Source organism: Penaeus chinensis, chromosome 42, assembly GCF_019202785.1.
Source record: "Penaeus chinensis breed Huanghai No. 1 chromosome 42, ASM1920278v2, whole genome shotgun sequence".
In the NCBI taxonomy this organism is placed as follows: domain Eukaryota; kingdom Metazoa; phylum Arthropoda; class Malacostraca; order Decapoda; family Penaeidae; genus Penaeus; species Penaeus chinensis.
In genome coordinates this window covers 9,602,795-9,615,294 of record NC_061860.1, presented here as the reverse complement: position 1 = coordinate 9,615,294, position 12,500 = coordinate 9,602,795, and the positions used below count along the sequence as shown (strand labels likewise).

The 12,500-nt window shown below is 40.6% G+C and overlaps 2 protein-coding genes across 2 annotated transcripts in view; both read left to right on the top strand.

Moving 5' to 3' along the window:
- LOC125048038 (acid-sensing ion channel 2-like) overlaps nucleotides 1-10,436 on the top strand; it is a 24,251-nt gene extending 13,815 nt beyond the window's left edge. Inside the window, exons 7-16 of the mRNA XM_047646659.1 lie at nucleotides 1-22; nucleotides 1,278-1,386; nucleotides 2,660-2,818; nucleotides 3,386-3,469; nucleotides 3,769-3,898; nucleotides 4,517-4,589; nucleotides 4,818-4,919; nucleotides 7,604-7,682; nucleotides 8,867-9,029; nucleotides 9,752-10,436. The exon at nucleotides 1-22 is cut by the window's left edge and continues 171 nt beyond it. Coding sequence (XP_047502615.1) covers nucleotides 1-22; nucleotides 1,278-1,386; nucleotides 2,660-2,818; nucleotides 3,386-3,469; nucleotides 3,769-3,898; nucleotides 4,517-4,589; nucleotides 4,818-4,919; nucleotides 7,604-7,682; nucleotides 8,867-9,029; nucleotides 9,752-9,780 — 950 coding nt within the window. The 3' untranslated portion in view covers nucleotides 9,781-10,436. The remainder of the gene's footprint in view (nucleotides 23-1,277; nucleotides 1,387-2,659; nucleotides 2,819-3,385; nucleotides 3,470-3,768; nucleotides 3,899-4,516; nucleotides 4,590-4,817; nucleotides 4,920-7,603; nucleotides 7,683-8,866; nucleotides 9,030-9,751) is intronic.
- Nucleotides 10,437-12,480: 2,044 nt separating this feature from the next.
- The window catches only part of LOC125048018, a 12,166-nt gene continuing 12,146 nt past the window's right edge, over nucleotides 12,481-12,500 (top strand). The window contains exon 1 of the mRNA XM_047646602.1: nucleotides 12,481-12,500. This exon is cut by the window's right edge and continues 690 nt beyond it. The gene's annotated coding sequence lies outside the window, so the exon portion shown is untranslated.

Here is a 12,500-nt window from a genome sequence, read left to right as displayed (position 1 = left end):
ACAATCGCCGCTGTAACCACACGTAAGTTGGGAACCACATGTACAACAAACAAGTACATGCACGCATACATATTCATACTTACATACACATATAGACACATGCACACACATTTTTTTTTTTTTTTTTTTTTTTTTTTTTTACTTATATCAGGGGAAACACCAGAAAGGGTTCCCCATCCTCCAAACTACAGCACATTTGAGTAGTGTACTTTACCTTCTAGACAGATTTGTCTTCCACATTCCCGTATCATCTGTATGCTGATTGTTTTTAGTATATAGAAAAAACAACAACTGGCAACTCACCCAGACCATTTTATTAATTTTTTTTCTTTTTTCACTCAGCCGACACTAAATTCTTACACAACCATTGTGTCTTTTCAGATTTATATTGATTTGTATATTCCATTGAAATACGTCACCTTCAGTACTATTCTGATATTATTTCTCAAAAGGGACTAGACAACTCGGAATGCTCCAGTGTGGGTTGCCAGCTTCTCGTTTTTGGGCTTAGACACACCTTATTTCATCCATGAACCGTATTCAGGGCGACGTAGAAAAAATATGAATGAGAATAAATATCTTCCCGGTGCAAGAGATGTATTTAACCGGTCTCGATTACATCTCCGTCAGAAATGCATTAAACTATCCAAAATGCATCTCTTGCACTGTGAAGATATTCATTCTTATTCATATGATTTCTGCTTAGAAAACTTTATGCGACAAGATCTCTCTTTGCTCACGTGGCACCAAATTACTAACCATGCTTTTACCGTGCCGTCATTCCAGGCACTTTTATTCGTGAGTGACTTTAAACAAGTGGCACTAAAATAATAATCATTCATTCAAGGCACTTTTATACGTGGATGAGTGACAAATATGCCTAAAATATACAAATATGCCCCTAAAATATGCCTAAAATAGGCGAATATGACACTAAAATATATAAATATGCCACTAAAATATGCCTAAAATAGGCGAATATGACACTAAAATATGCCTAATATATACGAATATGCTTGTAAAATATGCCCAAAATATACAGATATGCCCAAAATATACGAACATGCCCCTAAAATATGCCTAAAATACATGAATATGTCCCTAAAATATGCAAAAAAGATACGAATATACCCCTAAAATTTGCCCCAAATATACGAATATACCCCTAAAATATGCCTAAAATACACGAATATGCCCCTAAAATATGCCCAAAATACACGAATATGTCCCTAAAACACATAGCATATCAACCATTCTCTCACCATGCCTTTTTCCAGGCACTTTTACACGTGGATGAGCGACGAGTATGGCACGTGCTATACATTCAACAGCTTGTTCAAAGAAAACAGCAGCAAGGTTCAGACAACGAAGAGGGCGGGGCCTAAGGTGGGCGTGGCAGCAGTGTTTCTGACTGGTGATCATTGTGATAATATTTAATGGTGATAATGATAGTGTTAAGGATGATGGTGAGACGAAGGAGAAGGAGGAGGAAGAGGAGGATAATCATACGGACAATGATAAACGTAAATGAACAAATACAAAATGTAGGTAGAGAGAGAAGTAATTTGGACAACATCTAATTCACTATAAATGTAAACTTAAGGGGAAAAAAAACAAAATAAATCGATCCTTTTTTTTTTTTTTTTTTTTTTTGAGAAGCCCAGTCTTATTCGAAACGTCATGATTTATTATTCCATTGGTTTCATAAATCGTCCTCGTATACGCGTTACTGTGTTTGTATTTATTGTTATCTTTTTATCTTTTTGAGAATCCCCTGAAATGACCTCCCACGAACGCTTTTATTTTTGTTTATTCACTTTTTGTCAACGACCTCTTTTATCTCTCCCATCTCCCCTCTCCTCTCTCTCTCTCTTCTCTCCCTCTCCCTCTCTCTCCCCTCTCCCTCTCTGTCTCCTCTTCTCCTCTCTCTCCCCTCTCCCTCTCTCTCTCCTCTCCCCCTCTCTCTCCTCTCCCCCTCTCTCTCCTCTCCCCCTCTCTCTCCTCTCCCCCTCTCTCTCCCATCTCCCTCACTCTCCTCTCTCTCACTCTCTCCCCATTCCCCTTCTTTCTCCCCTTTCTCTCCTCTCTCTTCTCTCTCCCTTCCCCCTCTCTCTCTCCTCTCCCTGCTATCCCCCTCTCTCTTCTCTCCTTTTCTATCCCCTCTCCTCTCCCCTCTCCTCTCTCTTTCTTTCTCCCTCTCTCCCTTTCTCTCCCTCTCTCCCCTCTCTCATCCCTCTCCCCCTCTCTCTTCCCTCTCCCCTCTCTCTTCCCTCTCCCCCTCTCTCCCCTCTTCCACACTCTCCTCACTCTCACTCTCTCGCCTCTCCCTCTCTCTCCCTTCTTCTCTCTCTACCCTCTCCCTCTCTCTCCTCTCTCTCTCTCTCTCATTCCTCTCCCTCTCTCTCCTCTCCCTCTCTCATTCTTCTCCCTCTCTCTCCTCTCCCTCTCTCTCTTTCATACCTCTCCCTCTCTCTCCTCCACGACTTCCTCTTCCCTCTTACCCTCTAACTTCCCACCTCTCTCTTTCTATTCCCTCTCTCACCCTTTACCCCTTCCCATCTCCTCCTCTCTCCTCTTCCCTCCCTTCCTCCTTCTCCCTTCATCTCTCCTTCCCTCCCGCCTCCCAACCTCGAAAACTTGACTTTCCTTGACCCTGCAGACCGGCCTCAAGGTCGCCCTCGACGTCCAGATGGGCGTCGCGCTACTTACGCCCGAGGTCGGAGTGCGAGTGATCGTCCACGACCCGTACCTCCTGCCGGCGCTGGACGAAGAAGGCTTCAGCATCGGGCCGGGCGCGTCCTCCGTCGCTGTGAAGAGGGTGAGCGATGGTGACGCAGTGATGAATATTGTAATAAGAATGTGATGATAATGATTTGCTTTGTTTGATCATAACATCGCTAATGAGATTATGAATGTGGTAGTATATTTTTTTTTTAATGGTCGTAACGCCGATAATGATGATAAGGGTGAGGTAATATACATATATATATAGTTATATATATTTGTATATATATGTATGTATGTATATGTATGTATTTATTGAACATAATGATATTAAGTAAGTGGTAAATATTTTTTTGTGATCGAAACACTGATGATGATAATAAAGATGATAATGATGGCAATAATAATACAGAGAATAATAAGAGTAATGGCCATCTGTAGTATCGCAACCCATCATGATTACCATAACAAACAAGATAGTAATAATAGTTATAGTAATGATAGTAATAACATAAAAGATAAATGTTCATGCAGGAAAAAGGAAAAAAAAACAACAAAATAAAGCAGTTACGATAAGTACAGCCATGATTAATTAAGTCCTAATAGCATGATGAATCCTAGAAGAGGTAGATATTAATTAATCATTTTTGTGACTCAAAAGACCAAGTACGTACGCCTCGGAGAACCTCATGGCGTTTGTGCGAATGACTACGGCTTCAACCATCCTTACAAGTATTCGAGAAAGGTAAGATGGGAAAGCTTCAAAGGGTATTTTAAGTATTTGTGTTTATGGTATTATGTGTCTGTTTCGTTTTGTTTGTGTGCGTTGTTTTAGTTTTTAGGAGACCCATTTTGTATATGGATTACATCGCAACGCAGCAGATGGAACTCATGCGTTTCGAGTCCATCAAAATCATCACCTAAGCCTATAATTCACCGAAACGAACCAATTCCATTTCTTCAGCTGCCCTAAAATCTCATTCATCCACATTCTACATTTGCCACAAAGATTTCTATTAAAATGGCATGTTTTTTTCCCTACAGCTTTGCAAACAGCTATGTGTCGAGCGTGAATTTCGAGAGCGGTGCGGGTGTTACATCGGACAAAATCCTCTTTACGATTCGCTGCAGACGGTACCGGAGCGGCGATGCTCATCTGTTGACCGCATTGAAGGTATGTGCGGTTTTATGCGCGCGTACAGGCAGGAACAACAATCGTAAATGAAACTTCTCGAGATTTTCCTAATTTAACTGACATGGAGCTTCGAGACTTTCCTTTTCTAACTGTGAATAACGCTTCGATTTTTTTATTTTTTTTTATTCTGGATGCAGCTTCGATTCTCTAGTAGCCTAACTGTCAGTGAAGCTTCGAGACTCTTAACTTACCAAGGAGGGTCACATTATTTGCCCATTCGAGGCAGTTCGAAGCGTGATTTATAAGATTTACACATATGTACACAGGGACATGCATACAGTTTTAGATATATTGATGACTGTTACCTATTATCAGGTTGTTTTTTTCTCTGAAACTTGGGAAACGCGCACTTCACCCAGTTCGTTCCAGCGTTACCTGCGCCCCTATACTTCTATAAGTGTGTGAATAAAGCGTGTATGTGTGTGAATGTATATATACGTGTGTTTATATGCCTGTATGTGTTCGTTTGTTTGTAAATCCGTATATGCGTTTATATTCATGTATGTATATGTGCTCGTGTATGCGTATGTGTGTGTATTTGTGAATGTGTATGTGTGCACTATACACAAATATGTTTATACATGTTCTCCTTGAAAGGGCTGTGTATCGCCAGCGTGACAAAGAGCATTGAAGAGGACACCATCCTCTGCGATTGCCCGCTTCCCTGCAGGTATAACATGTTTCATTAGTACTCTTTAAAATAGTTGAATACCACAATCCTTTTACTTTTTCTATAAAAGTTCAATATGCTCTGCCATACCTTGTGCTACGATATAAGTTGACAGAAGTTGACGGTGACTATTTTTTTGTCCTCTCGCTCACTTTTATTGTGCTTGTTTCTATTTCCTTTGCTTCACTTATTTCTATCATTGTATTTCTATGTCTCTCTCCCCCACAGCGAAATGAAGTACGATACCCAGGTAACAACAAGTAAGACTAATAATGTGTACTACAACATCCTTAGTCAAACAAGGAAGCCGTTAAAAAGTATATGTACAAAGTAAGTGTTGTTTCTCATTTTATATCAGTTATGGTTGTATTGCTGTTCGCCGTTTTCTATGTGCCTGCCTTGTCCGTTGTAGCAGTTCGGTCTGTTATTGCCATTCAGGAAAGCCTGATCCAGAAGGGAATCAGAGGAAAGCTCTTGGCTTGGATAGGTGACTACTTCAGGAACAGGACTGCCAATGTCAAATTCCAGGGTCACCTATCGCAGCACATGCCGCTCGAAAATGGAACGCCACAGGGTGGGGTTCTCAGTCCAGCCCTATTCAACACTTTAATGTCCTGCATCCTCAACATAAACCTCCCAGTGGGGTGCCAGATCATCTCGTATGCAGACGATCTCGCTATCACCTCCACTGGACCACGCAGCCAGAATAAAGCCCAGCGCTGTCTGGACCTCGTGTCAGAGGAGTGTTGTAGGACAGGACTAAAGATCTCTGCAGCCAAATCCAAAGCCATGGCTCTGAGACAGAGAGTTCGAGGCACAAGACTGAAAATCCAGGGAGTGGAGTTAGAATGGGTCAAGGACTACCTATACCTTGGGGTAAGGATAGACCGGACCTTCTCCTTCCATAAGGAGGTCCAGTACCTGGTTGACCGAACCAAAGCAAGACTGTCCGTCATGAGAGCAATGACTGGGAGACGCTTAGGGGCCAGACACAAAGTACTAAGATCATTCTATGTACACGCTGTCCGGCCCATTGTGGACTATGCCTCAATCGCTCTAATTACTGCAAAGAAAAAGCACACAGACAAATTAGAAACAGTCCAAAATGAAGCTGCCAGGATCATTCTGGGTGCCCCGAGGTGGACGAAGGTCCTCAACCTCCTGATGGAGGCAAACCTTCTCCCCCTGGACTCACGAATCGATCTAACGGCAACACAATTCCTGTCAAAGGTCATCCAGGCTCCCAGGAACACAAGCCTAAGACAAAAATTAGTCAGATGCCTCGAACAAGACAACGAGCTCGTTGCAAACAACTCCTGGCTGTCTCATACAGCCAGGGTGTTGATACGCCATCAGCTCAAAGAACAGCTTCTTGCTAAGGGCATGGACTCCCTCCACCCCGACTTTGCCGAAGCCCCGCCGTGGGCACTGAGCCTGATAGAGTTCAACATAATGAGCCTGTCAATGAAAAAGAGCCTATACCCCATGCCTAGCCTAAAGGCAGAAGCCCACAGGGTCATTGCAGCCATCACTCCTCCGGGTAGTAAAACATACTACACGGATGGATCGGTCGATCCCTTGAGCCACACTGCAGGCGCCGGCTTTGCAGCTAGGGATGCCACGCGATCCATGAGGGTAACAGACAAAGCCTCCTCGCTACAGGCAGAGGCAGTTGCAATCATGGGAGCCCTAGGCCACGCGTCCCTAAGGGAAGGACACGTGGTCATACACACAGACTCCAGGGCAGCCATTGACTGTCTTCAGCACAGCTCACCCACAGACAACATCTACCTACTGACCACGATTCTCACAATGGCACAGAGAATTCTTGCTCAGGGTAGAAGAATTATCATCAACTGGGTCCCAAGCCACATCGGCATCAGAGGGAACGAGCTTGCTGACAGACTAGCCGTCGCTGGCAGGGGTATACCCCCAAATCCCATGACGATAAAACCGAGCCGAAAATTACTTATGGAGAAGTGTGCCTTGGTCGGTCGTACCTTCCTACGGCAGCTCCACAGAGAGGAAACGAGAACCTCCCCCTCGGCCAGCTGGTACTCAAACGCCACAGGCTATGAACCACTGGCACTCTCTGAAGTAAGCAACAGAGGTACCGAAGTCATTCTTCACAGAATGCGCCTAGGTTATCACTGTGCATGGCAGATTATCCCAACAATCGAACGCGATTAATGGTGCTGCAAGCACTGCGGCGAGCCGAACACCACACTAGTCCACTACCTAGAAAATTGTGACCATACACAATTCCTGAGACATGGACCGCCCACAACAACCGCCGTGCTGGTAAAGAGGCTATGCGAAATGCTTACACCATGGCGGCAGGAGCGCTTGCTGGCAATCCCGCCGCCACGGTAAGCACCGAGTGTCAGACAACTCAATGAGACAGCTGTAAAAAGCTGACACAGGCCGGGCCATAACTAGAAGGCCCGGGCGAAGCTAGACCTTCGCAAACCAAACCACCACCATTAGTAATTGTTTTGGCTTTTAGATGTAACTGCTTTGTTATATTTGATTATTTTGTCTGTTATAGGTAACGGTTTCGTCTCTTCTAGTTAACTGTCTTGTATGTTTTAAGTATTTTTTTATGTAATAGGTTACTGTTTGATCTACTGTAGGTAACAATTTCGTCTATTATTTGCAATTATTTGGTCTGTTGTAGATAATTGTTTTGTTTCTTTATTGGTTCTGTTATTGGTAATTTCCGTTTGATTATATTATGCTACGTATAATGCATTTTATCTTGCTTTATGAATAAATATGTTTATAAATGCATATGCATGGATATATACATACACACCCGCGGGCGCGAAGAAATACGCAGACAAGCAGCCACACACACACACACACACACACACACACACACACACACACAATGTATACATACCTACGCATACATATATAAATACATATATACATAATGACATACATATACACACACAAACAGAGCCCTCCCTGTATATCGGAAAAGGCTTAATATGTGTTTCTATGACACACAGCGACAGCCAGATGGTCAGCCTCCTCGTGTACCTCGACTCCAAATCTTATCAAGTAACAGAGGAATCACCTGCCTATTCTGTAAGTAGTCTGGAAGTGTTAGCGTTGGCGATTAAACGAAGATAATGTATTGTGATACAGTGGATACAAAATATATTAAAACGGGGATGTTAATTATAAGATATATATAGTAGTGGTATTGACAATGGTGGTAAGAATAATTATAATGATAGTAATGATAATGATGATAGTAGAAGTGATGAAAGTAATAACACTAATAACGATAATGATAAAAGTGTTAATGATAATGATAATAGCAACAATAATAATATTGATAATGATAATAGTAATAATGATAAAAATGACTAAGATAATGATAGCAAAAATGATGATGATGACAATGATAGTGAGTATGATGATCATAGTAACAATATAATAATGACAGTGATGATTATTATAGCTATATCACGAATAATGATTTTGATAATAATAATTCTAGTCATGATAAGGATAATGCTAACGCCGATAATAATAATAATGCTAATAACGATGCTAATAAGATTAATGACCTCAATATTACTGTCAAATATGGTAGTGGTTATAAAAAAAAACTGCTGGATGATGATACAAAAATGAATGAGTATATTATGATACAAGCAACAAAGTTATCATTATCACCATCAATATTACATCGTTGAGACAGTGTGAACAGTAACATAACCGTCATAGTAGCAACAAGGATGGTAGTAATCGTTAAGACCATCAACGACGAAAACGATCAATTGAACTAGTCCAAGTGATAATCAGAGAGTTCAAATGGTTTGAGTGATTTTGATGTTATAATGATGAAGGTAAAATACTAATAATAGTAATAACTGATGATGATAATGCTATCTCTACTATTACCCTTTATAGCTGTGAAAATGGCCTCCTGTGGACCCCGTAATAATATTCACAAAAGTACACGTTACTGTACTTCGTGGTGCAGTTGTTCGAAGACGAGTAAATAATTATCAATAGGGACGGAGCATTGGGATTAATATGATCATATGATTTTTTTTTTTTTTTTTTTTTGTATAATCTAAGCTATATCACAGAATATGACCCAAGCAAAATATCAGAAACGAGTGAACCCCATTCTTAAAAAAAATAATGATAATAAATGAATAAATAAATAAAAAAAATTAAAAAAAAAAAAAAAAACAGCGGACCACAAGCAAAAGAAGATATCACCCACGCTCTTTTTTCCTACCCCTTAACCCCAGTGGGATACGCTCCTCAGCAACATCGGGGGATCCTTGGGTCTCTTCGTCGGCGTGTCCCTGATCAGCATCCTCGAAGTGATTGAGATGATCATCGACGTCATTTTCGCCGGATTCAAGAGATGCACAGGAGGTGGCAAGAGAGTTTCTCGTGTGTCGGCTAAAGGTGAGGTTATTAGGTTCAGGTGAGGATGGTTTATGATGAGGATAAAGACACTAATGATGATGAAGGCACTAATGATGATGAAGACACTAATGAGAATAAAGACACTAATGGTGATAAAGACACTAATGATGATGAAGACACTAATGATGATGAAGACACTAATGATAAAGGCACTAATGATGATAAAGACACTAATGAGGATAAAGGCGCTAATGAGGATAAAGACACTAATGAGGATAAAGACACTAATGAGGATAAAGACACTAATGAGGATAAAGACACTAATGAGGATAAAGACACTAATGAGGATAAAGACACTAATGATGATAAAGGCGCTAATGAGGATAAAGACACTAATGAGGATAAAGGCACTAATGATGGTATAGGCACTAATGATGGTAATGGTACTAAATGATACTGCGCACATATATGCAATTTTAGTCCGCACACGCTGTTCAAAACATCAAAATTGCTAACACCATGCAATGAAATAATTACAAATAACATACACTATAGTAATTACATGAACATATTACAAATGATATGTTTTGTTTTTTTTATATCACAATCATTACACACACAACACCAATCCCACACAAGAAGTACATGCAGTAAAGACAACAACAGTATAACCAACAACCCACATGTAAGTAGTAAGTGAAACAGCTGATTTTCATTATAATTGATAGTCTGACCGAATCTTTTTTTCTTTTCTTTTTCAGCATGGGGGGGAAAAAATAGATGTTGCTGAAGTGGATCGCCAAGATAAAAGATATGAGCAATTGCGAAAAGAACTTGATATAATAAAAGATATTGTACAAGATCTGAGCCAGAGTAAGTGATGGGGAAAAGGAAAGTGAATTCCAAAGATTTCATGTTCATCCTTTTTTTGTTATTCATGTTGAATATCTACATAACCGGATAAATTCTATATCACTATATGTATTTTTTCTTCTTCTTCTTTAAGACTTGCTCGGTGACAAACTTGAATTTCGATATGATTGGATAAAAGAAAATTCAGTTTATTAACCACTTTATGTATCCATCTATCTCTCTATCCATTTATTTATTTACGTCTTTTAAGGGTGTTTCTTGACCTATTTTTTTTTTTTTTTTTCCAACCTATGCTAACGCAAACATATGCTTGTCAAACCCAGACGAATCCCTGTCCGGCATACGAGTTCAGCCCAACAGTGCCAGCTCCGGGAACAGGGAAGGCCTGGACGCAAGTCGAATGTTCAACCTCCTTTTCCGGAAGGATCAGTGATAGCTAGATAATAAGAGGAAAAAAAACTGTTCCGGGATTTCCGAGTGCTGTTTCTTATCATCTAATGTCATCTCTCTCTCTCGCTCTCGCGCTCTCTCTCTCTCTCTCTCTCTCTCTCTCTCTCTCTCTCTCTCTCTCTCTCTCTCTCTCTCTCTCTCTCTCTCTTTCTCCCAATCTCTCTCTCTTTCTCTCTCTCTTTCTCCCAATCTCTATCTCTCTCTCTCTCTCTCTCTCTCTCTCTCTCTCTCTCTCTCTCTCTCTCTTAGTCTCTCACTCAATCTCTCTCTCTCTCTCTCTTAGTCTCACTCAATATCTCTCTCAGTCACTCACTTACTCACTCACTCACTCACTCTCTCACTCACTCTCACTCTCACTCTCACTCTCACTCTCACTCTCACTCTCACTCTCTCTCTCTCTCTCTCTCTCTCTCTCGCATTGTAACGCTTGATTGTCACTGCCAAGGACGTGACAAGTATAGCTATTGTTAAAAGATCCAAATATAGTACAGAAGGCTTTCTTTCTCTGCAAGTTCCGTCGGGATAATATTTATTAAATTATGATTTTTGTTTTATTTTTGTTTGTACGATGCAAGGTGCCGATTATAGCATTCCCTTAAGGTTGGTTGGCCTGCTGTGTGTGATCTGTCCCAACTGCATCACGACAATCTTTATCCTTTTAGTCCAACCCTATTATTCACATAGGGCAGTTTCGTATGAGGTCCATTTTCAAAATAATTTATAAACTCATCTGTCTGTGGATATATGTGTGTGTGTGTGTGTGTGTGTGTGTGTGTGTGTGTGTGTGTGTGTGTGTGTACATATACATATACACACACATATATATGTGTGTGTGGGTATATATATGTATATATAAATATATATCATATGTACAAAAATAACTATATATACACAATCACACAAACACACACACATACATATATATATATATATATATTTATATATATATACATATTCACACACATACATATACATGTGTGTGTGCATATATATATTTACATATATATACACTCATACATGCATGCACATGGACCGTCATGCGCAGCAACATAGATAGCCTGCACATAATCCGTGTCTGTATTTCGTTTACCAATGTAAGTATAAATAAATAGATGTGAATAATATGTTTTTTTTTAGCAGACCCCAAAAACTATTCACTAGTAAAATATTAGGAATGGTAATAATGTCGCTCATGATAAGGCCAACAGTAATAACATCACTGATAATCACTGATGATGATAATGATGTTGATGGTGATGGTGGCGATAATTGTGATGGTGGTGGTGGAGGGGTGGTGATGATAATGATAACATTTTCTTTTAACAACTCTACACTATTTAACACTTTTTACGTTGTATGTTATTCAAGTTGTATGAAAATAACCAAACAAGCTATCTATCTCTATCTCTCTCTTTCTCTTTCCCTCTTTTCCCTTTTCTCTCTCTTCTCTTTTTTCCCTCTCTTTCTCTCTTTCTCTCTCTATCTATCTTTCTCTTTCTCTTTCTCTTTCTCTTTCTCTTTCACTTTCACTTTCTCTTTCTCTTTCTCTTTCTCTTTCTCTTTCTCTTTCCCTCTTTTCCCTCTTTTCCCTCTGCGCGCGCGCTCGCTCGCTCTCTCTCTCTCTCTTCAATTATTAATCGAGCGCCTACTTATTCCAGCAACCATAGCATATTCTCTAGAAGTCGAATCTCCGGGCTAATACAGTGGTAACGTGCCGGCTTCTCATCCGAGGGGTCGGCGGTTCGCGCCCCGCCCAGGCGCGAGAAGTTGCAATTGTCGCCTGGAGGTTACTGCTGTGGCTGGGCACCACGGCGGGTAAGGACTAAGACGAGTCAGCACCAGCTGACACACATTAGCGAGTCGACATTACTCGACACAGGCCGGGCTCCCCTCATTGGCATAGCCCGGGCGAAGCCCAGCTTCGCATATCGGACTTATCCTTATCGATTTCCACAGAATAACATAGTCCTACCAATTTTTCGTATTGCTTTTTTTTATCACTAATAATATCATAATCACACCTTAGTGAATATGAAGACTAACTTTACAGCTTATGAATACTCACATGATGTACGTGTATAAAGACAGTAAATATCAATCACGACACAAAAACAATAACTGGCAACTCGACATGCTGCGTCATCCTGTAAAAGCGGTCGTTCTCCTCTTTCTGTAGTAGTTTCTGTA